Raw genomic sequence first — 21,674 nt, forward strand, 5'->3', positions numbered from 1 at the left:
TGTTTCATGTACAGAAAATTTATTTCAGCTTCACCTTTGCTGTAAGCAACTTTACCAAAACCAGGAGTAGTCACACCTTGTTTGCTCAGGTGGTGTTGAATCTCCAGACGGGGGGATGTTTGAAGGGAAGATAGGCAGAAGGAAGTCAATTCTCACACAATGCCATAAGGGACAGGACTACCAGCCCTGTCAGGACACATTCATCATGGTCGCTTAAACCTTCATTAACTGTAGAATCCAGTGCTTACGCCAAAATCTCTAATGGCCACCTGCAAAATGCCAACGCAGACACATGCTCTAGCTAGCTTACCTTTCCAGGGCTTTCTTTTACGAGGTCTTAAGCTAAGCTACACCCTGGCCAACTGGGTATCTTATTTCTGGGGCACAGTTCATACTCGTCTTGCTGAGGCCTTGCCCTGAGTTGCTCTCTCCACTTGTGTGAAATCTCAGATCTCCAGGCCCATCAGAGCACCGCGCCTAGATTTCCTCCTGAACAGTAACTCACACTTTTACATCATTTTGACACCACTGCTGGAAACGCTCTTGGCACAGTATCCTAATACTCTGTAGCTCTCCAGTCCCTCCCCACACATGCAGCACGCCACCTGGTCAGCGACTTACAGGGGCGAGAACAAGCCACATCTTATAGAGGAGAGGCTCAGGGGAGTTCGCACTACCATTTGCTGGCCGTGACTTTGTTGGCTGTGTGCGCTCTCTTGCACGGTCCTTAGGATTCTTGTGATTCTAGTGAAGCCCCTTTTCCAGTCCCCAGGCTGTCCTGTCCATTACAGGGTATGCAAGGGGCACTTCCTCAAACTGCTTATGGGGAAGAGTTGCTTTTTCCTCTGATGACAATATGGATTACGAGATGTCCTCATGGGAGGCAACGGCTGAGGCACGGTGAGGACTGGATACACAGGGTGTCATGGGCTGCGGCTACACATCACTGCTCTGCTCAAAGCAAGGGAAGACAAGGTCTGTCTACTGCAAAGACCCAAGTTCTGGCCTGTTCACTATCATACAAGAAGGTAAGAAGTGCATACGTGGAAACAAACTTAACTGGGAAAAGCACCCAAGATGGTGACTTTGAATAGAAATCAAGGATCTTCTCCTGCTATGATAATATTTCCTGTCAGTTAGCTTAGAAAGTCTCTTAATTCAAGCTCTACACAAACAACAACTGGCACTTGCTTTGACTTCAGAACAGATGGTCCACCCAGGCCCGGGTTTCCTGTGATTTGGCAACAGCATGAAAAACAAGCAAACACTGAAAGGAACCAAAGTCAGAGAACAGTCAGATACTAAGCAACACACACCGACCCATAGCCAATCCACAGTATTAACTTTTAAAGAATAAAAGCAGCATAAAACTGTGTATCCAATGTTACCATTTACTTTGAAAGATTGTATAGATTGTGATGTTTATCAATAAACACAGGGCAAAAGCGCTCTCAGGGAAAGACTCACTTTTCACTCTAAAATCTATTCAAAGACTGTGTATTTTTAAAGAAACAAGCTCCAGAATAGACCTAACTTCCAACGATTAAAGGCCTCATGGTCCACCAGCGTGTTTAAGCTCAATATTCTGAAAGGCTTCCCTCAAGGAATATTAAGAATGTAGGAAAAGAGCTCATGAATGTCCTTTATTGTAGGCAATTATAACCACATTAAGCCTAACAACACCAAGGGGGTAAAACTGGCCTTTTCAAAGCAAAGGTATCAGATTTCTGGTTTTCATCAGCTCCGGTGCTCAGAGGGAAGGAAGATCTTTGACTTCCTAATACTGTTCCCTTATAAAACAAGTAAAACCTAAAGGTGTGCTTCTCGAATAGGGGGTTGTGTATGAAACAGAAGGATAAGGACCTGCTAGCTTTAAACTACCCATTCCTAACTTAGTTTTGCATGTGCTATGTACACATAAATAGTTTAAGCTTCCAAAATGTCTGGATTAAAGCAGTTATTTTGCAAATCTTCAATCAGGCACACAGTTGGTAACTAAAAGAGAAATAAGATAAAAACAACAGCAGTGAAGCCAAAAAAAAAAAAAAATGCCTAAGGGATTGAGAATGTTCACAAGCTACTTAGCAACATGAATTCAGGGTAGGGCATTCTAGTGTTAACAATTAAAGACCTCCTCGTTGCCAGTAAGTCCTGGTCTCACTGACGGAACTGAAAACCATGGGGGGGCGGGTGGGAGAGGAGAAAAGAGAGATGAGAACCAGCTGAAATTAACATCTTTTTAGTACAGATTCCTGGCATTCAGTACTTTGTTTTTAGACCACAAACTTTCAAACAGACTCTTACATATTTAGAGTACAATTTTCATTTCTAACTAAATTAAAAAATCCACACTACTTGTGGACGAATTAGAATCCTACCAGAATCCCAATTTGCCGGCACACACAAGCACCCCGGCGGCAGGACACCTGGCTCACAGCCACGAGGGCACGCGGTGATGAGGTAAGACTGTCTGGAGGGAGCCAAGTCTTTTCGATCATCTCTACTCATTTTCTACTTCATGACCCGTGTTCTCACTGAGCTTGAACACGGGAATCTGCTGCCCATCCTGAAGCTTTAAGAAGACCTCCTGAAGGCGCCACCTGAGAAAAACCAAAAGAAAAGTCTCTACTCACGCACACCAAGGCAAAAGACCTGGGCAGGAAAGGAAAAAAAAGTTTTTTGAATAATATCTTAAAAGTTTTAAACATTATTGTATACTGCAGCTATGTTACCATAACACTTGAACATTGTCTGACGGACTCTGATTGTTTAACCAGCATCGCTGTTAAGGAAGTTCAGCAAAGAACTAATGACGGGTGAATGGAAGGGGCACACACCAGGGAAGAGATGGGGCGGCTTATTCCCCGTTTCCTAGTTCACATCCACCTTCAATGCTGCGCTGGGGCTCCGCCAGCTCCTTCATTAATCCCAGACTCAGGGGTCCATGAGCCCAGGGGGCACCAGGTGGGGGCTGCCCGAGGGCTGCCTGCTCTCTCGTCCTCGGGAATTCAAACCCATCTTGGCTCAATGGAAAGCTTCATGGAGGGAAGCTTCCCGAGGGGGAAATGAGCAAATGTAGCTACTGGCAACCAGACAAGAAAAGCCAATTAATGGGGTGGAGATTTAATATAAGGGATGGGATGAATAGTTCTGGAATAGGAACCCATGATTTTATTCATCTGCAGTGACCGAGGCTGGCGTGTGAGAAGCTATTGCACAGCAGCAATTACCAGAGATCTAGATACTGTAACTGTGAAGTTTTTCAAGGAGAGGCTCTTTGGGAGATTGTATTGGATAAAATGTTTGGACTCAGCTAAGAACCAGCACCCTGGCTTGGGGTCCAGGCTGTCAAACTTTCCAAGCTTTGAAAAACAAATTCCTATTACGGCAATCACTTTGCTACAAATGAAAATAGGAATCAGGATTGTTTCCGTCAGAAAGTTCTCCTGCTCCCCCATTCCCACCCACCTTCCCACACACCTCTGAAAGGGGCCGTCTCGGGATGAGTGGACGTGGAGAAGACCCTGGGACTTGGAGCCAGAGACCGGAATCTTCAGCTGGGGGTGAAAAATGTGAGATACAATTGGATTGTTGTCCTCTAAGGAAGTGAAAAAATGTTTTTAGAGTGAACCCTAAGAAGTCCAATGATCGTTCACAGAATCGGCTGTTTTCTGACTGAGCCTAGCTGCAGAATTTCCCCTGATTTTTCATCTGGCTCCATCCAAACATCCTACCCCTCTCCGAACAGTTTGGTGAGGTCAGTGGCAGGCCTCTCGCTGGCAAACCCAAGGCTCTGGGCACTTCCAGTGATACTCGGAAAGCCACTGCTACAAGAGAACAAACCGCAGCTCCATGCGGCAACACGGATGTCAAAGGCCCAGAAGTACGGAATGCACGATTTCCGGTTCTGGAACAGGCTAAACTATGTTGGAAAAAGTATCAGAAAAGTGACTGTCACTAGCGGGGCTGAGGGATGTGAGAGGACCTGCTGGGAAGAGCGTGCATACGCTGAAGCAAAGGGAACAGGCTACATCTAGGTGGGGGCCTGTGCTGCACAGGTGTATGCACTTATTAAAATTCATCAAATAAGACAGATTTATATCCTTCCCTAAAGGTAAGTTTTCCCTCAAAAAAAAAAAAAAAAAAAACCCTCTGCTTAATGATATGTTGCTTATGAGTTTAGATGAAGCGTATGGATGTCTGAAAATAACGAGTTCATGGACAGATATCGGACTAGATGAACAGCTATGGGATAAAGCAAATCAAGTAAAATATTAACAGTTTACCCTTGAAAATTTCAAAATCTGCATCTTAACTTCTGACTTCCCCAAAACTTAACGACTCATAGCCTACTGTTGCCTAGAAGCCTTACTGAGAACACGACAGTCGATTAACACATACTTTGTGTGTTACATGTATTCTACACTCTAGTCTTACAATAAAGTAAGAGGGAAAAAAAGCCAAGAAAAGCACACAGAAGAGCAAATGCATCTGCGGTGCCGCGCTGCACTGAAATGCGGTGTTAAGTGGTGGGTGTCGGACAGTGTCAGGCAAGGATCAGCTCCACGCGTGGAATCCAGATAGCAGTTACCTGGGTGCCACAGTGTACATTCTTTTATCTTTTCTGTATGTTTGAAAGTTTTCATAATAAAAGAAAAAAAAAATCCCTGGTTTAAAAGGAAGAGCTATTACCAGCAAATCTTTTGGTTCACACTCTGACCTCTCAGGAGCTAAGCAATGGCACATCTCACCCGCTCCAAACTGCCACCAAGAAAGAACTGCGTGCGCTGGGCCCTGGCCCGGCAGCCCCTCCTCTGCGTGCAGCCCCCAGCCCACCAGCTGCTCCCTCCCGCACCGCCGGCCTGTGCTTCCCCGTCTTCCTGGTAAATTTGACACTGTGGACCTTGAGCGCCATCGTCTCTGCATTCCGCATGCAGCTAGAATCGGTCCTTCACTCGCCGCGGACTCTAACGCGTTTGTTGGACAGACAGAGGAGCGCACTTTGCACTCAGGTGGGTTCATCAGGGGAACCAGAAAGGACGAGCCATGAAGAAAGCGGCCAGCATTCCATGGAGGCAATGCGAGAAAGGGAGAAAACTACCGTTTAAGGAGCTGCTCGGGCTCGCAGGAGCACCCACTGGCTGCGGACGCACTTCGCGACCCCAGCTGAAGCCGTGGTCCGCCACCATGGTCCCTTCCCGACAACGCTCAGTCCAAGGTGGCGACCCGAACCAGAACAACACCCTCCCCGCCCCCCTGGTCCCTCAGAAAGGAAGCCGGACATAGGACAATGAATAGATCCATATCACTCTTACAGAAGGTTCTCCACAATGCCCAGTCATGGCTAGATTTAGTGATTTTCTCACCCCGATCCCTTACTTCAGCCTTCTCCAAGACACCCCCTCCCCCCCGGCGGCAGTGGCCTCTCCCGGCCTCCCAGGTGTCCAGGCTGCAGCCCGTGGGGGAAGCCGTTACCCGGGCGCTGGCGATGTCCACGAAGTTGTCCCTGTCGGTGAGGTGGAGGTGGTGCACGCTGAGAGGAGCGCCCAGGGCTTCCAGGGCCTCGGGGCGGCTGTGCAGCTGCTCCAGGGCCAGCTGGTAATAGGAAGCCTTGGAGAAGGCCTCTAGAGGGGAAAGACAGTTGTCACATTTACTTTTCTTTTTGAGATTTGGTCACATAGACTCTCTATAGAAAGTTAGAGGATACAATTCACGTACAGCACAGAAACAGAACAAATGTGAAATTTCTGGATGGAAAAATAATGAGGGACCACTGACTCCAAGCGGTCCATTTCAGAGAAGGCACCTGGGGGAACACGGCAGATGAACTTGGGCGAGGCACTGGATCCTTCTGTGACTCCGTTTCTCCCTCTCTCATTTCCTGCCTCATGCATCACCTCGTTTCCTCATCTACAGGGTTGGCTTGGATCATCTCTAGCTTCCCTCTCGGTTCTAAAGTCCTACAACTCCATGACCTGCTCCAAGTGACATGGCTAATCTGGGGCGGAGCTGGGGCCCAGATCTGTGACTCGGGACTCCTACACGCTGTCCCTTCCAATGAGATGAAGGTTCTGATCAACCAAAAAACAAGACCACAACTTCAATAGCAAAACCCTTAGGCCAAGAAACAGACACTGAAAGTGTTCATTTGTCAAAGTCTATAGGTTTAAGGCAACAGTTCCCATAGGTTAAGCTTTTAAACTTCTTTCAGTGTCAGGTGCATTCCTGGCCCAAAGGCTGCTGGTAACTCCAGGAAGCGTCGCCCTGGCGGTGCCAGGCAGACAAGCTGCCCTTGGGAAGGGGTAAAGGTCAGCCTCCCAAGCACTTCTTCAGTCTGGCACTGAGAAAGAGCTTTGCTCCTGTAGGCCCAATCCTGGTAACGGACGGGAAAGCGAGCCTGAGCCCGGAGAAGTCAGGGACAGTGCTCCTCCTGGGCCGTTTCCCAGGACTAGGCCTGCAGGGGGCTGAGAGCAGAACAGGTGCCAGCCAAGGCAGGAAAAGAGGGAGCAGAAGCTGGCTCCGATTTCCATGGTCAGACACTGTCTTCAATATTTCAGAAAGCTTCCAATCCTCGATATCTTGTACAACGACCTCAGGCACCAGCACTTCTATCATCCCTCATCACACAGGTAACTGTGGGGAGAGACCCCAGTGCGGAGTCTCAGCTGTCTCTACTGGCAGACCCTGGCCTGCGAAGGGGGAAAGGCCGGCAGGCTCCCGGCCTATAAAATGCATCCATTCCTGTTGCGTCCTGGCCCCATCCCTTACGCAGGGGCAGTGGAGACTGAGGAATTCCTGTCTGACTTCTCTATCCCAGGTGGTGCTCCTCTCAGGCCACCTCGAGACTCAGAGGCCTGAGGGCCAGCTCTGAAGGGAAGCGGGGCAGAGTGGACACCGAGGACACTGAGCTCCCTTTGCCGTCTGCTGGTGACACTCGCGTCCCGAAAATGGCACAGAGTCAGGGTGAGAAGCCAAGCTGGGCGGGCATAAAGGGTCTTCAAAGAAAGTCAGTCTAGAGAAAAACCGCGGCTGCTTTGCAACCAGCAGCACAGGAATGACGGTAACTGCCTTGGCCGCCAGAGTCACCGCGGCCTGTCTTTACAAATTCAAATTTGGGGGCAGTGGGGCCGGAAGCGGTTTCTGTCCTGATTTTGCATCCTGGACTCTGCTTTTATTTTCTGCTCTCCCCAGAGTTCCCTCCTCCACTAAGTCAGCAGCAGAGAGGCCGATGGCACTTGAGAAACAGCCGGTTTCACCACCTGTGAACCAGCTGGTACTGCCTCTCCCTCCCTCCCCTCTTTACAGAGCCTCGGGAATCGGAAGGGCTCTCTGGCGCACGCACTTGCGAGCCGAGGGGCTGGCTTTCTCCATGGCCTCAGCTGCCCACGGTGCTGGGCCTTTATCTTCACTTGCAGGTCCAGGGAAACCAATCACGGGATGAGCAGGAAGCTACAGCCCATGGGAATGGCGGCCTGGCTTCTAAAAATAGCTCCCTCCCCCTCTCTCTGACCTGCCGGAAACTCTGAAGCTTTTCCCTCGGGTGGGAGAGGGGCAGGGAGCGGGCGGAGGCCTGGCAGTACTCACTCTGCGTCAGGTAATAGATGAGGGCGCAGCTGCCAGCGGCCAGCGCGCCCGAGGACAGGACCATTCGGCCCAATGCCCATGGCATGCTGCTTCCTGGAGACGCAAAAACAAGAGACACGGGTTTATTGTTACATTCAGGTTTATGCCAAGGCCTTCGCCTGGGTGGGGGCCCGCAGAGAAAGGAAAGCTGAAAAGGAAGTGAGGCGGCGAGGCCACCATGCCCTCTTGCGTCCTCTCAGAAAGCCCGGCTGGCCCGGGAGCAAAGCTGGGGCACCCTCCCGAGAGTGGCCCGCATCCAGGCCCCAGGCCACGGGGGCGCCGCAGAGCACAGAGCAAGCATTCAGCGCCGCCGGCTCCCTGCCTGGCCAGGAAGCACAGCCGCTTTGTCCCTGGCAGGGTGGTAAACAGGAAGCGGGTCCTTTTGTCCGAGAGCCGGTCTGATGAGCTTGCGAACGGGCTGGCGTGGTCACCGGCTGCTTTCTTTCATATTTTGAAAAATGTCCCACTGCCTGGATGATGCATGAGCAGATGGAGAGGGGCCTGCTCGGCCACTTCAGCGCGCACCCCCACCCTGGCCCTAGCTCCGGCTCCTGAAGCCCTGGCGGGGCCTGCTAGCGCCGCTGGCCTGCGTCCCCGCAGCCATTTAACCACTGCCCACACCTGGCCTGGGCCTTTCTGCGAGGCTGCGAGATACCCGGCCGTAAAACAGAGGAGGCCACTGGCTTCGATCCAGGCCACCACTCAATTGCCCACAGGACTACACAAGTCACACAAACGAGGACAGACACTGACAAGTGAGGCGGGCGCAGCCAAGGGACACCTTCCCCCTGGCTCCAGCCAACAAGACCCCTGTGAGTCAGATTCTCTGTGCCGGCTTCCAGTAGGCTGCGACCACGCACGCTGCAGGGGCCATATCCTCATCCTCTGTGAGATTTAGGTAAATTCCTTTATCTTGATATTTCTCCAAAAAGAAATGAGATTTTTGGACAGAGATGGAAATCCCAGTGTATATAAAGGGAAAGAGGAAAAGTGTTTATGTCCCCATTTGAAGATTTAACCTTAGAATTTATGCGCTTCTTTGGGACAAAGCCATTGATGTGACATAAAGGGGTCCAAGGCATTGTTGTGCAAGAGAACTGACCAGAATGCCAGTTCCTCCGCCGGCTGGACCTGTGAGTCAGGGTATCTATATCCTCACCACCCCTCTTTGACCTTCTAGAATACAGAGCATAGTAACAACAGTCTGCTTAACATTTCTGAAACCTGCAGGTACATGAATCCACGAAAAGGCCTGTTGGAGAAAGTTCCCCATGTGGATATTCTTTTTGGGAACCGAGAACTAAACACACCCCCAGGTAGGGCTAAAGTTGACCAGTTCAACACTAAAATAACATTAAATTGAGGTTTATATACGGAAAGGATTTTCATCAACATATCAAATTAGGGAGGAAGAAACTGTAGATCATCCTGGTATTCATTTACTTACATCCAGTTTTATTCAACTAAGAGAAAGCCACTAAAACCCCAGACCCACGTAGCAGGATTGCTGTGCCAGTACTGGCCGGTGCTGGGTAGCCTGTAAGAACATTCCCCAGAGCTGAGTGTAGGTCAGTTACAGCGATGCCATCTGGGAAAAGCCATTTAGTCTCATAATGCAAATGGTCAGAGCATCTCCGAAAAATGCATGAATCAGATCTTGCCTAATGCCAAGGGCAGTCAGGAGGGTGGGGCAGTGAGTATGAATCCCAGGGAACTCCCCACAAGGCTGTAGTTTCTAAAGCTGGCAGGAGGCCCGCGGTGGAAACCGTCCTGAAACAATGCGGAGAAGAGCCACCCATCTCTCACGGGAAGGTACGGTCCCAAGTGGACACTAGAGACCAGGAAAAACCCGCAACTCTTACGGGAGTAATTTACACATACTGTCTAACTTGACAGTACTCCACAGTTCTGATGGGGAATGCGGCCCCAGAGCGTTCATTACCTTCGCCAGTTCACAGCACAGCTTTCTTGAAGATCAAAGGAAAGGTGCGCTGCAATTAGATAAAGATTTTACATTAAAATCACTTTTCAAACCCAATTCTCTCTAATTTCCAGTTTTAGACAGCCAAAATTTATTACCAGTCCAAGCCTTGCAACATGAATAAGAAGTTAGGTTTAAATTTCAAAACAAGCCTGGTCTATAAAGGGCCCCAGATCCCCCCTTTCTCTTCTGCCCTACTAAGGCGAGACAACAAAACCTGCTGGTTTCCTGTGTGTGGGCTCTGTATCTCTTGCCGTGATCAGAAAACCCGCGTGGGCGGGCAGGACCCGCAGCAGGTGTCTGACCAGTTTGAGTAAGCCCGGGGCCAGGCAGCCGCCCATCAAAATGAGACGCTAGTAATGGAAGCTGTACACCGTAACTAAAGACAGTTTCTCAGGGTTAAAAAACAACAGTGTAGTGAGTGTATGCATAGGCATTAATATAATAAGTAACACATATCTCTCTCCCTGTTAGGTGCTTGGCACCTATATTCTGAGCACTGCACACAGAATAATGCATTTAACTCTCCCAATCACCCCATGAAGCAGGAACTACTGTTATCATCCCCATTTTACAGACGAGTAACTGAGGCACAGAGAGGTGAAGCAGAGTGCCCAAAGTCACAGACATGCGTCCATGTGGTAGCACTAAGATTCAGACCCCGGCAGGCCCAGGATCTGTGCTCTTAACCACCCTGTCACGCTGACTGTAAGATACCTGCTGATTTCAGAAATACTGAAACATTAAAAAAATAAATATGTCTGAATATAGCCATAATAATGTTCAGTGCAAGAAGGTCTTATCATATATGCCTTTCCTGCTATCTTTCGTGGTAAGAAAGTGGCAGGTACTGGGACTTCCACTCTTCTGTTTGGCGAATGGTTGCTGAGGGCCTGTTCTGGTCGGACAAGCAGCGCTGCGGATCCACAAAAGGGCCATCAAGTAAACTGCGCAGTTTGGCGCAGCACGATCCTCGCAGGCTGCTGTTTCCAGGTTACACGCCCTAGACTCCTGTTCATTAAGACGGTTTTCCAATAGTTGGAAGTGCTAGAAAGTGACGGAGGAAGGGGTGGGTGCCTTTTCCTAATTTCCACAAAGGCGCCTACAGGCCAGCCGCAGCCTGGTGAGTCAACCAGACGTGTGCACCAGGAGAGGAAGTGACACCCAGGAGCCGTGGACTCTGCCTGGAGGGCGTCAGCAGAGGTTTCACAGAGGAAATGGACTCAGCAGAGAAAGCAGCGAGACAGGCTTCCATCGGTGGAAACGGGGAGCAAAGGCCTAGCAGCAACCTCCACCCACCACCCCCAGCTACAGAAGTACAGGGGAGTGGGTGGAGCTAGGGCCACAGGACAGTGGTAGGGAAACTGAGGCAGTTCCTGCTAAGGGAGGCCATCCACCCTGAGCTGCTGGGCTCTACTCCGCAGATGAGGGGCTGCAGACAGGGGGCGGGGGGGGCAGCCACACAGCAGGACCAGTCAGATGACCTATGACAGAGAGTGAGACCAAGAGCTAACACCGAGGTAGGAAGAGTATATCAAAAAGGCAGTTTCTTAAAATATTTACTTACTAATTGGTACAAGAGCTTATTCTCAAAAGGATGACAGAGCTAAAAAGGCTGCGTATTTTTGGGGCGCCTGGGTGGCTCAGTGGGTTAAGCCGCTGCCTTCGGCTCAGGTCATGATCTCAGGGTCCTGGGATTGAGTCCCGCATCGGGCTCTCTGCTCAGCAGGGAGCCTGCTTCCCTCTCTCTCTCTCTCTCTGCCTGTCTCTCCATCTACTTGTGATCTCTCTCTGTCAAATAAATAAATAAAATCTTTTAAAAAATAAATAAATAAAAGGCTGCATATTTTAGAAGAAAAGAAACAAACTGAAAGAGGACATGAAGCCAAACAGAAAATAATTTTAAGAAAAGAAACAGAGCTGAGGTAAAGTCAGTGCACGAAAGTACATGCTCTCATGCACTAGATATTTCTCTAAGGAAGCCAAAGATCTGACACTGAGTTTCCCATGTGCTCGGCAGAAAGGGAAGTCTGGGCAGTTGCAAGCGCCAGAGTGTCCGCGGACCAGCAGCGGGGGAGGAACACACGTCCCAACACACAAAGCCCGAGAAAGCTCTCCCATACGCGCCCAGCACTGGAGTCTCTGAAGTGGCCAGCCCTGCAAATGACATCCCCAGAATTCCTTCCTAGAAGTTCACAGCTTCCGGGCGCCTGGGTGGCTCAGTTGGCTAAGCCTCTGCCTTTGGCTCAGGTCATGATCCTAGAGTCCCACGTCGGGCTCCCAGCTCCTTGGGGAGTTTGCTTCTCCCTCTGACCTTCTCCCCTCTCATGCTCTCTCTCACTCTCTCTCTCACTCTCAAATAAATAAATACAATCTTTTTTTAAAATTTCACAACTTCCAAAGTACTTTTTTTTTTTTTTCAATATCCCAAATAAAAGCCACAATCACAGTCCACGGAAAAGCATAACCAAGTGGCCAGACAGGGAGGCCTGAGCGGGAAGCTCCGATGGGCCACCTTGACTCGAAGGAGACATGAGGTGGTCATGACTGACCTGCTCCCTGTGCGTGAAAGTGAGGGGAGGGTCTGGAAGCAGGGTTAGGGGCAGAGAACAGGGACTCAGAACCTGCTCCTTTTCAGTCCACTTCGGTTCACCTGTCTCATCAGCTGTTTTGAAGAAAGAACTCAGCAACCCCCAACCTCACACACAGAAAATAGAAAAAGCCTTGGTAGAGAACTAGAGATAGATGTTAGGCTAACCCCGGGATTGTTCATTTTAGAACTAAGCTTTTGAGAACTGAAATTTTTTTTTTCCAAAGATTTTATTTATTTATTTGACAGAGATCACAAGTAGGCAGAGAGAGAGGAGGAAGCAGGCCCCCCGCCGAGCAGAGAGCCCGATGTGGGGCTCGATCTCAGGACCCTGAGATCATGACCTGAGCCGAAGGCAGAGGCTTTAACCCACTGAGCCACCCAGGCACCCCTTGAGAACTGAAATTTTTAAAATTTGATGTGAAAATCTGCAAGAAACTCAAATTCTGTTACTAATACACAGTTAAGGGAAGACTTTTTGCTTTACAGCTAAGTAAGAGGCAAGGCTTGCGGCACATTTTGAAAATTAAGTTGGTTAGCCACAAGGTAGAACAAAGTACAGGCAAGCTCTCTTCAGAAAGCAGTCCTAGTAGCTCTGCTCTGACACACAAAGGGTGACTTGAGTCCCTGAAGGCCAACAGCTTGCAAACTTTCTAGAAGCAAATGGCAATCTGTGAAACAGATGCTGGCAGAGCTGCTCAAGCCAGCACAGGGCTGGAGGGCGCTCCGGTCTGCCTTCCCCGAACCCCCAGCCAGATGAAGGTCTGCAGGAAGTACCATTAGAGGGATAAACAGAAGCAGCCAGAGGGTTCAAGCCACAGGCAGGATCTGACCAGGGAAGCATGAAAGCAGTCTGCTGGTACAACCTCAACCTGGGCTGCACATCAGAATCATCTGAAAAGCTTCCCCCAAATCCCCCAAAATAAAAAACAGATGTCCAGGCCACCTCCCAGATCAATTAAAACAGAATCCATGGGAAAGGGTTCTAGGCACAGGCATTTTTTACCTCCTCAGGGGATGCTAATATGTAGCCACACTTAGGAACCAGGGGTCTGCAGGACCAAAGCACAGAAAGTCAGCAATGGCCTGAAGTTCAACGGCTGGTCACGTGCTCCTGGGAAGTTAGAGACTGGAAACAGCTCTTCTCTTCAGGCCACAAACCCCGCCTACCCCCGTCACATCTTGAGAGACTTAGAGCCTACGGCAGTAAATGGAATGGACTCCTCTTGCCAAACATTCTGGCAAGACCGGACAAGAGGCAAACCAAGCTAGGGGGCCAGGTCAGATGGTGAGAACCTCAAGCAGAGATTTGCCAGTCCATGAGATAAAATCCCAAGCTTAATTAAAGTTGAGCTCAGGAGGCCCTCACATTGAGACAATCATCCCAAAACCCAGCTGAGGAAGACGGACCAATCTACAGATAAAAATCCTTGATTTTTAACAGGCATTTTTCTCACATTGTATATTTCTGAAAGTCCAGTTATGTCTTACCAACTGAATCTCTGTAGTAAAATGATTCTTTCCTCTATACCACCATCCCCAAATTGTTAAAACCATGACTACCTTAATCTGTGTGCATAACGTAAGGCAGCGGAAGTGGAGAAAGGCCAGAAGCCGACACATGAACCCAGAGTCATGTGACCTTCCCAGCAAGACTATTCACGTTCCATGGGCTCTAACTCCGGGCTTTGCTAGGGGAGCCCCACTTCAGGAATCATCTGCCTGCTCACTTACTTTCCTCCAGATCACATACGGCCGGCCTGGCTTGTCCCACATCTAGTGACTACTATGGGCCAGGCACAATGAACATTTTATACGCGCTACTAATATAATATCTGTGAAGGACAGATATTTTTGCCTTTTTGGAGCTAGACAAAAAGCCTCAGGAAAGGTTCTGAAACAGCTCATCTGTTCCACAGCAGAGCTATTACAGGCCTCTATCTGATCCCAGAGGCCACGGTTTTTTTTCCACTAAGTAACAAAACCCGTGTTACAGACCAGAGGTTTCAGAACAGTCAGTTTCCCATGTGGGTGATACATGCTGTCCAAAAGCCACTCCACAAGTTCCCAGGTGATCCCTGCAGGAAGCAAGCAAATCACCCCTATCCTGGGAAAGAGTTTAATCAATATATCCCCAAGTGATCATTTTAGGGCTCAAGACAAAACAAAGATGTAAAAGATCTATTTAGAGACAAGAGGCAGTGGAGGAGAGAGAGATCTTCCCCGTTTGTTGAATGACACTGTCCATTGCTACTACCCCCTGAGGATTACATATCCCTCAGCCTTTATAAAATCAAAACCATGAGGCATATGGGAATCAATGCCTAAGAAACGAGAGATGAAAAAAACTAAGTCAATAGGAACTTAAATTAGAATGAAAGGATAACAAACAAAAAGACAAAAATACAGAAAAAGAAAAGATTTTAAGAAAAAAGTAGGAATAGCAAAATTAAGAAATAAAAGAAGGTAAACTTTTAAAAAACGTATTATATTTGAGATAAAGGAGACAAAATGGCTAATACCAAAGAACAAAAAGACAAAAGCACGGGAGTACATACATAAGATTAAGAAAAAATGAACTTAAATGTTTCACACACACACACACACACACACACACACACACACAAAGTGAGGTGATACATTTATTAATTAACTTGATGGAGGAATCCTTTCACAGTATATATGCATATAAAATCATAATGTACCTTGTAAGTATCTTGTAATTTTGTCAATCATACCTCAACAAAAAGAGGTCATGATGTTGACATGTGGCCGTTAGTGTAGAACACCCAATGCCCATTCCACCACGTGCCCTCCTTAATGTCCATCACCCAGTTACCCCCCTCCCCCCACCCACCTCCCCTCCAGCAACCCTGTTTGTTTCCCAGAGTTAAGAGTCTCTCATGGTTTGCCTCCTTCTCTGATTTCTTCCCATTCAGTCATCCCTCCCTTCCCCTATGGCTCTGTGCTGTTTCTTATATTCAACCTTGAGTGAAACCATATAATAATTGTCTTTCTCTGACTGACTTATTTTACTCAGCTCCAGTTCCATCCGTGTCGATATAAATGGTAAGATTTCATCATTTCTGATGGCTGAGTAATATTCCACTGTGTATATATGAACCACATCTTCTTTATCCATTCCTCTGTCAATGGATATCTGGGTTCTTTCCACAGTTTGGCTATTGTGGACACTGCTGCTATAAACAATGGGGTACACGTGCTCCTTCAAATCACTACCTTTGTATCTTTGGGGTAAATACCTACTAGTGCAATTGCTGGGTCATAGGGTAGCTCTATTTTTAACTTTTTGAGAAACCCCCATACTGTTCCCATAACCTCTTATTTGTAACAGGCTGATCAACAGGCAAGGACCCTGGCATGAGTTAAGCATGTTAATAAGAGGCTGTCCATATTCTTTCTATCATAAGTATCTGTTAGTGATCAGAGGGAGACCATGATTACCTGGAGAGAGGGCCCAGTACCAATAAAAATAATTAACATTTGAAAAATATTAGTAAAATGTAAGATAAAAAAGACAACAACTAGTTTAAGAGAGCACCAGGTTACCACTTCCTGACCTGAATTTACAAATCCCATTTCAAACATCTGTAAAGGGGCACTTGGGTGGCTCAGTCGCTAAGCCTCTGACTTCAGCTCAGATCCCAGGGTCCTGGGATCGAGTCCCTCATTGGGCTCCCTGCTCAGTGGGAAGCCTGCTTCTCCCTCTCCCACTACCCCTGCTTGTGTTCCCTTTCCCCCTGTGTGTGTGTGTGTGCACGTGCGTGTGAAATAAATAAATAAATGAAAGAATAAAGAACTTTACAAGAGATACTATTATAAAAAAAATAAAAATAAAAAGCCAAAACATCTGTAAAGAAATACAAAGGAAATGAGAGAAGGTAGAGCCTGCTTTGAGCATTAACAATTTGCTAGAGTCTGGGAGAAATTTCTAATAAGCACAATGTAAATGCAGATCGAAAAACACACTCATGGCCTCTGAAGGGGAAGAACCAGGAAATATGTGGGAAGAGGTTTCAGCTCCCCACCTCTCTCCACCACTCCAGATCTGCTAGGTTGGCAGCAATCAGGAAATAGGCCAGCCTGTCTCATGCTAGGTAAGTCCTGAGCCACTCTCCCTTCCCCATCCAGAAGCTCTTTTTCTGCATCCATTTGGAGACTCCTGTCCTAGTAAGTACCACCCTGCAATAATTAGACGCAAGACTGGCAGCGGCAATAAGTGACTCCAAAAAGTAAAATAACGTGGAGAAAAATGATTTGGACAATTTCAGTTTATAGGAGTAACTTACTACCTCTGAAAACCGAGAGCAACGGGAATAAGGAGACATTGTTCTGAGAAAGAAATGGAAGAAATTTAGATAAGGAGAGATTTCAAGAAAACCTGAAAATGCAATAGCAGAAGTGACATGTAGCCCATGAGAAAAAGAGCAGAATTTACACGGTGGAAAAGCTGAATTCATAATGAGGAAGTTACAGTTAAGACTTGACAAGAGTGGGACAGACCAAAATGCAGGTCATGCTCCAGTTCCATTCACCAGACTTACTGGCAAAAATTTTATATTACAAGAAAGAAAAGCAAATAGAAATCAGTTCCCCAAAATTATACCTATAAAGAACAATGAATTCCCAAAGACAATGGAACAGCTACAATGACTTCGTGAGAAACAAAGACTGTGCTTCAAGAAATCCATGAACAGCCAAACTGTATAAACGCAGGAGGAGGCACTGTAAGTTTGGAGATTAAGTATTATTATATTACATGACCTACACAGCATTCCTGAAACATTATTTGAAGATACATTACACCTTATCAAAAAATAAACCCAAATTCCCTAGAAATAATGGTATATTTGGACTGACAGCATGCATGGAGATCAATTAAATTAGTTACATCTAAGTAACTATTATTTATACAGTTACCGAAAGAATGGAAACATCTAGTCTTTTTTTTTTTTTTTCATCTAGTCTTTTTTTAAAAGAATATATAAGGGCGCCTGGGTGGCTCAGGGGGTTAAAGCCTCTGCCTTCGGCTCAGGTCACGATCTCAGGGTCCTGGGGTCGAGCCTCGCATCGGGCTCTCTGCTCAGCAGGAGCCTGCTTCCCGCTATCTGCCTCTCTGCCTACTTGTGATTTCTGTCTATCAAATAAATAAATAAAATCTTAAAAATGTGTATATATATAAAATATTTAAATTTATAATATGGACTAAAATTCCAGAAAACTAAACCTTAAATGTGTATAAAACCAAGCAGAGGGACTCACTCATCATAACTGAGGTAAAGATACTGTTTTTTGTCTTGATGTTGAGAGAAATCTGTAGAATTAAACGCATGAATCAAATTCACTAAGTACATGCAAAAAACCTTTGCCAAAGGAACAACAACATATCAACTAACACAATAAATGTGAAGGGTTTAGACTCTCATTGTGGTAGGCGGGCTCCAAAGATGGCCCTCAGTAAAACACCCCTCCACATTTTCACAGACATGTCCCTTGAATCCAGGCTGGCCCTGTGACACTTTTGAACCCGCCCAATGAGGCAGAACTCATGCGGGGGCAGTTACACGCCCCAGCTTTCAGTTTAGCACTCTGGGGAGCCTGATGCTGCCGAATCAGAAGTATGGTTACCCGCTGGGGAGACCTCATAAAACCACCAGGTGAAGTAACCACTCGGTGAAGGAGAGGTCTGAGACTAGATGGAGATAGACAGGGAGACAGAAAGACATAGATGCCCCATTGTCCCGACATCCCATTTGAGCCCAGCTGTCCCTACCAACACACTAGGCACGTGAATGAGCAACCACAGACCTTCTCGTCTAGGCGAGCCACCAGACGGCCGCAGTACCAGCAGAACACCATGGAGCGGAGGGACCACCCCTGAATCAAGAAGGACAATGAACGGTTCCAGTTTGAAGCCACTAGTTTGAGATGCTGTGTTATGCACCAACAGAAAACCAAAACATCCTTTAAAAACTTTTCTAAAAGTATTTTTAAAACTCTACAAAATATACCTTATTTTTAAGGACAACAATTTAAAAAGCAATAAAAGGCCTAAAAATAGAAGAAATGGCATATTCAAACAAAGACAAAGCAGAGTGGAAATATTTAAAGCGTAGATTTAAGGCAAAAAGACTTTAACGGACTCAAAGATAGACAAAAAACATAACAGCTATGATTAGTAGTAGCAAATAACTAACACTAAAATATATAAAGCCAATAACTACTAAAAAATAAAATTAAATTAAAAAGTACAATATGAAATCAAAATGTCACTTTCCATCTTTAGCAAATCCAATGGGGAAAAAAAAGGCAATCAAGAACTGGGGCACTTGGGTGGCTCATTGGGTTAAGACACTGCCTTCGGCTCAGGTCATGATCTCAGGGTCCTGGGATCGAGCCCAACATCAGGCTCTCCCCTCAACAGGGAGTCTGCTTCCCGCTCTCTCTCTGCCTGCCTGCCTCTCTCTGTCAAATAATAAAATGTTGTGATCTCTCTGTCAAATAATAAAATGTTTAAAAAAATTTTTTTAAAAAGCCATCAAGAACCAAGAATTTTAATAACTTCTTACCTTACAAGGTTCAGGGTGTGTCCACACATATCTGTGAATATATATTTGAACATACCGATATTTTTCAGTGTCTAGCAAGTGGCATGCATTTCATAAGGCTTCATGAGACTGACATAAATGTTTTTCTGTTTCCACTGTCCAGGCCAGTGACTATCTCCTGGAGAATAAATCTGTACAACTCTTGAGAGGACAAAGCAAGTATAGATCAGCAATCATGTATCTTAAACCAATTCATATGAACCACAGCAGAAATTCACCCTACGCTATTGTAAGTGGCTATTATCCTTAATTTTGAAGACTGAGATGGTAAAATTTGAACTGGGTTTCAAATAAGATGGATGAACTTAAAATTAGCTTAATGCCATTTTTAATAAGAATAAAACTAACTGGGGGGACCTGGGTGGCTCAGTCAGTTAAGTGTCTGTCTTTGGCTCAGTTTATGATCCCACGGTCCTGGGATCAAGTGCTGCATGGGCGACCCCTGGTCGACAGGGCATCTGCTTCTTTCTTTTCCTCTGCTCTACCCCTCTGCTCCTTCTCTCTCTCTCAATAAATAAATAAAATCTTTTTTTTTTTAAGATTTTATTTACTTATTTGACAGAGATCACAAGTAGCCAGAGAGGCAGGTGGGGGTGGGGGGGGGGGGCTCCCTGCTGAGCAGAGAGCCTGATGCGGGACTCCATCCCAGAACCCTGAGATCATGACCTGAGCCGAAGGCAGAGGCTTAACCCACTAAGCCACCCAGGTGCTCCTAAAATCTTTTTTAAAAAGAATAAAATAAATTAAAAACGTTAGGTTGTTGTCCAATAACTTAATCAACATATATTTCCCAACTGCACTCAAAATACCAGGCACCAGGCTATGCGGATACAGCAGAGAACAACATAGAAAGGTGGTTTGTTGACTTTACATTGTAGTGGGAGGAGATAAATCATAATAATAATAATAAGATTATTTTAGTTAGTGGTAAATACATTGGGAAAAATAAGAGTGTCATGAGAATAGGAAGACAAGCCAAAGACTGGGAGAGAGTATTTGCAAAAACCATATCTGATAAAGGACTGCTACTCAAAATACACAAAGAACTCCTAAAAATCAACAATAGGAAAATAATCCTAATTAAAAGCTAGGAAAAAAATGTGAACAAATATCTCTCCAAAGAAGATGTACAGATAGCATATAAGCATATGCAAAGATAATGTCATCTGTCATCAGGGAACTACAAATGAGATAAAACAATGAGATATCATTATGCACCTACACTAACTACTAACTACAACTACAAAAATCCAAAACACGACCACCACCAAATGCTGGATGTGGAGCAACCACCAATGGTCAGAACGCAAAGTGGTACAAACACTTTGAAAAAAGCTTGGCAGTGGCTTGCAAAACTAACCCACCTAAACAAACAAACAAACAAACAAACGTAGGTGACACGCGTGAAAAATCAGCGAAAGCTCTTCTGTCCTATCAATCATCCTCAAATGCAAATCCAACCGGAAGTGGAGGACTTCACAGGTGGAGACTACTTTACCATCCCAGCAGGAAGAAGGTTTCCCTCACCACACCACCACCCGTCCCCGCCCACAACAGCCCAGCCAATGAGACAATCACCACTCAGCCAGTGAGGAGCCGCCGGACTTCCAGCCCCACCCACCCCCTTGCTGCAAGCACTCCTTGTTTGTAACTGCCTGCCCCAGTTCCCATCCACCGGTTCCTGCTATAAAAGAGTACACCTCTCCTTTGTTCTCCCAGCTTCCCTATGGTTTTGACAGAGCTTACCCGGACGCAGACTTAAATACTTTGCTATTCCCCCGAAAAACTATCTATTGTTGGTAAAAAAAACTGGCAGTTTCTTTCTTTCTTTCTTTTTTTTAAGATTTTATTTATTTATTTGACAGAGAGAGATCACAGTACACAGAGAGGCAGGCAGAGAGAGAGAGAGGGAAGCAGGCTCCCTGCTGAGCAGAGAGCCTGACGCGGGACTCAATCCCAGAACCCTGAGATCATGACCTGAGCCGAAGGCAGCGGCTTAACCCACTGAGCCACCCAGGCGCCCCTGGCAGTTTCTTTTTAAGATGAACACATGCTATAATATAAACGAAAGAAAGAGTAATTAATACTAGCTGTGCACTGACGGAAGGCCTCTCTGCCACGGCAACATCTGAGCTAAGACGGAAGGTGTGATGTGAACACCAGAGGAGGGACGAGTAAAGGTGGCTAAGGCCCTGAGGCAGCCACCAATTTGGTATGTTCAAGAAGCAGAAAGCAGGCTATTGTGTTAAATGAGGGCGGGCGGTCGGCAGGGTCTTCACCATATAGGTCTTTTTAGGGTATCCTAGAGAACGGATTTTGTTCCAAGTGTAGTAAGATGCTTCTAAAGACTTCAATTAGGGGATGCTATAGTCTGGCTGGCCTTTTCTTTCCTTTTTAAAGATTTCTCCAAAAGGGGTAGGAACAGAAGCATGAAACCCAGTTAAAAAGCTCCTGTGGTAGTCCGTGCTGACGATGACAGCCCCTTGGACTAGCTGTAGCAGTGATGATGCAAAGAAGTGAAAAGACACGAAGTATGAAGCAGAACTAACAGGATTTGCTGATAAACTGGATATTGGAGGTCAGAGAAGGACAAGGCAGAGTGATTTCACAGAATTTATCACTACGATCCTTAAACCTCCTTATAAATACTTTGAGCATTCAAAATTTCCATGCAGTTAGCTTTAGAAATGATAAAGAGTCGTGGTAGAAAGCTTTAAATAGTAAACCATGATTTCTAAATTTGATTACTCATGAGGTCTCATCTGTCTGAAAAAGGAAAAAAAAAAGTTTCAAGGTCATTCTCTTACAGATTTGAAAACAAAACACAAAATAGTATTTTCTGGCAATGGAC

At 46.4% G+C, this 21,674-nt stretch overlaps 1 protein-coding gene across 1 annotated transcript in view; it reads right to left on the minus strand.

Moving 5' to 3' along the window:
• Positions 1 to 2,223: 2,223 nt before the first annotated feature.
• LOC131829145 (uncharacterized) overlaps positions 2,224 to 21,674 on the minus strand; it is a 93,062-nt gene continuing 73,611 nt past the window's right edge. Inside the window, exons 2-6 of the mRNA XM_059170595.1 lie at positions 9,566 to 9,614; positions 7,585 to 7,677; positions 5,476 to 5,624; positions 3,481 to 3,557; positions 2,224 to 2,600 (exon numbers count right to left, since the gene is read on the minus strand). Of these exons, the coding sequence (XP_059026578.1) occupies positions 2,532 to 2,600; positions 3,481 to 3,557; positions 5,476 to 5,624; positions 7,585 to 7,677; positions 9,566 to 9,614 (437 nt within the window). The 3' untranslated portion in view covers positions 2,224 to 2,531. The remainder of the gene's footprint in view (positions 2,601 to 3,480; positions 3,558 to 5,475; positions 5,625 to 7,584; positions 7,678 to 9,565; positions 9,615 to 21,674) is intronic.

This window comes from Mustela lutreola, chromosome 4 (genome assembly GCF_030435805.1).
Source record: "Mustela lutreola isolate mMusLut2 chromosome 4, mMusLut2.pri, whole genome shotgun sequence".
NCBI lineage: Eukaryota > Metazoa > Chordata > Mammalia > Carnivora > Mustelidae > Mustela > Mustela lutreola.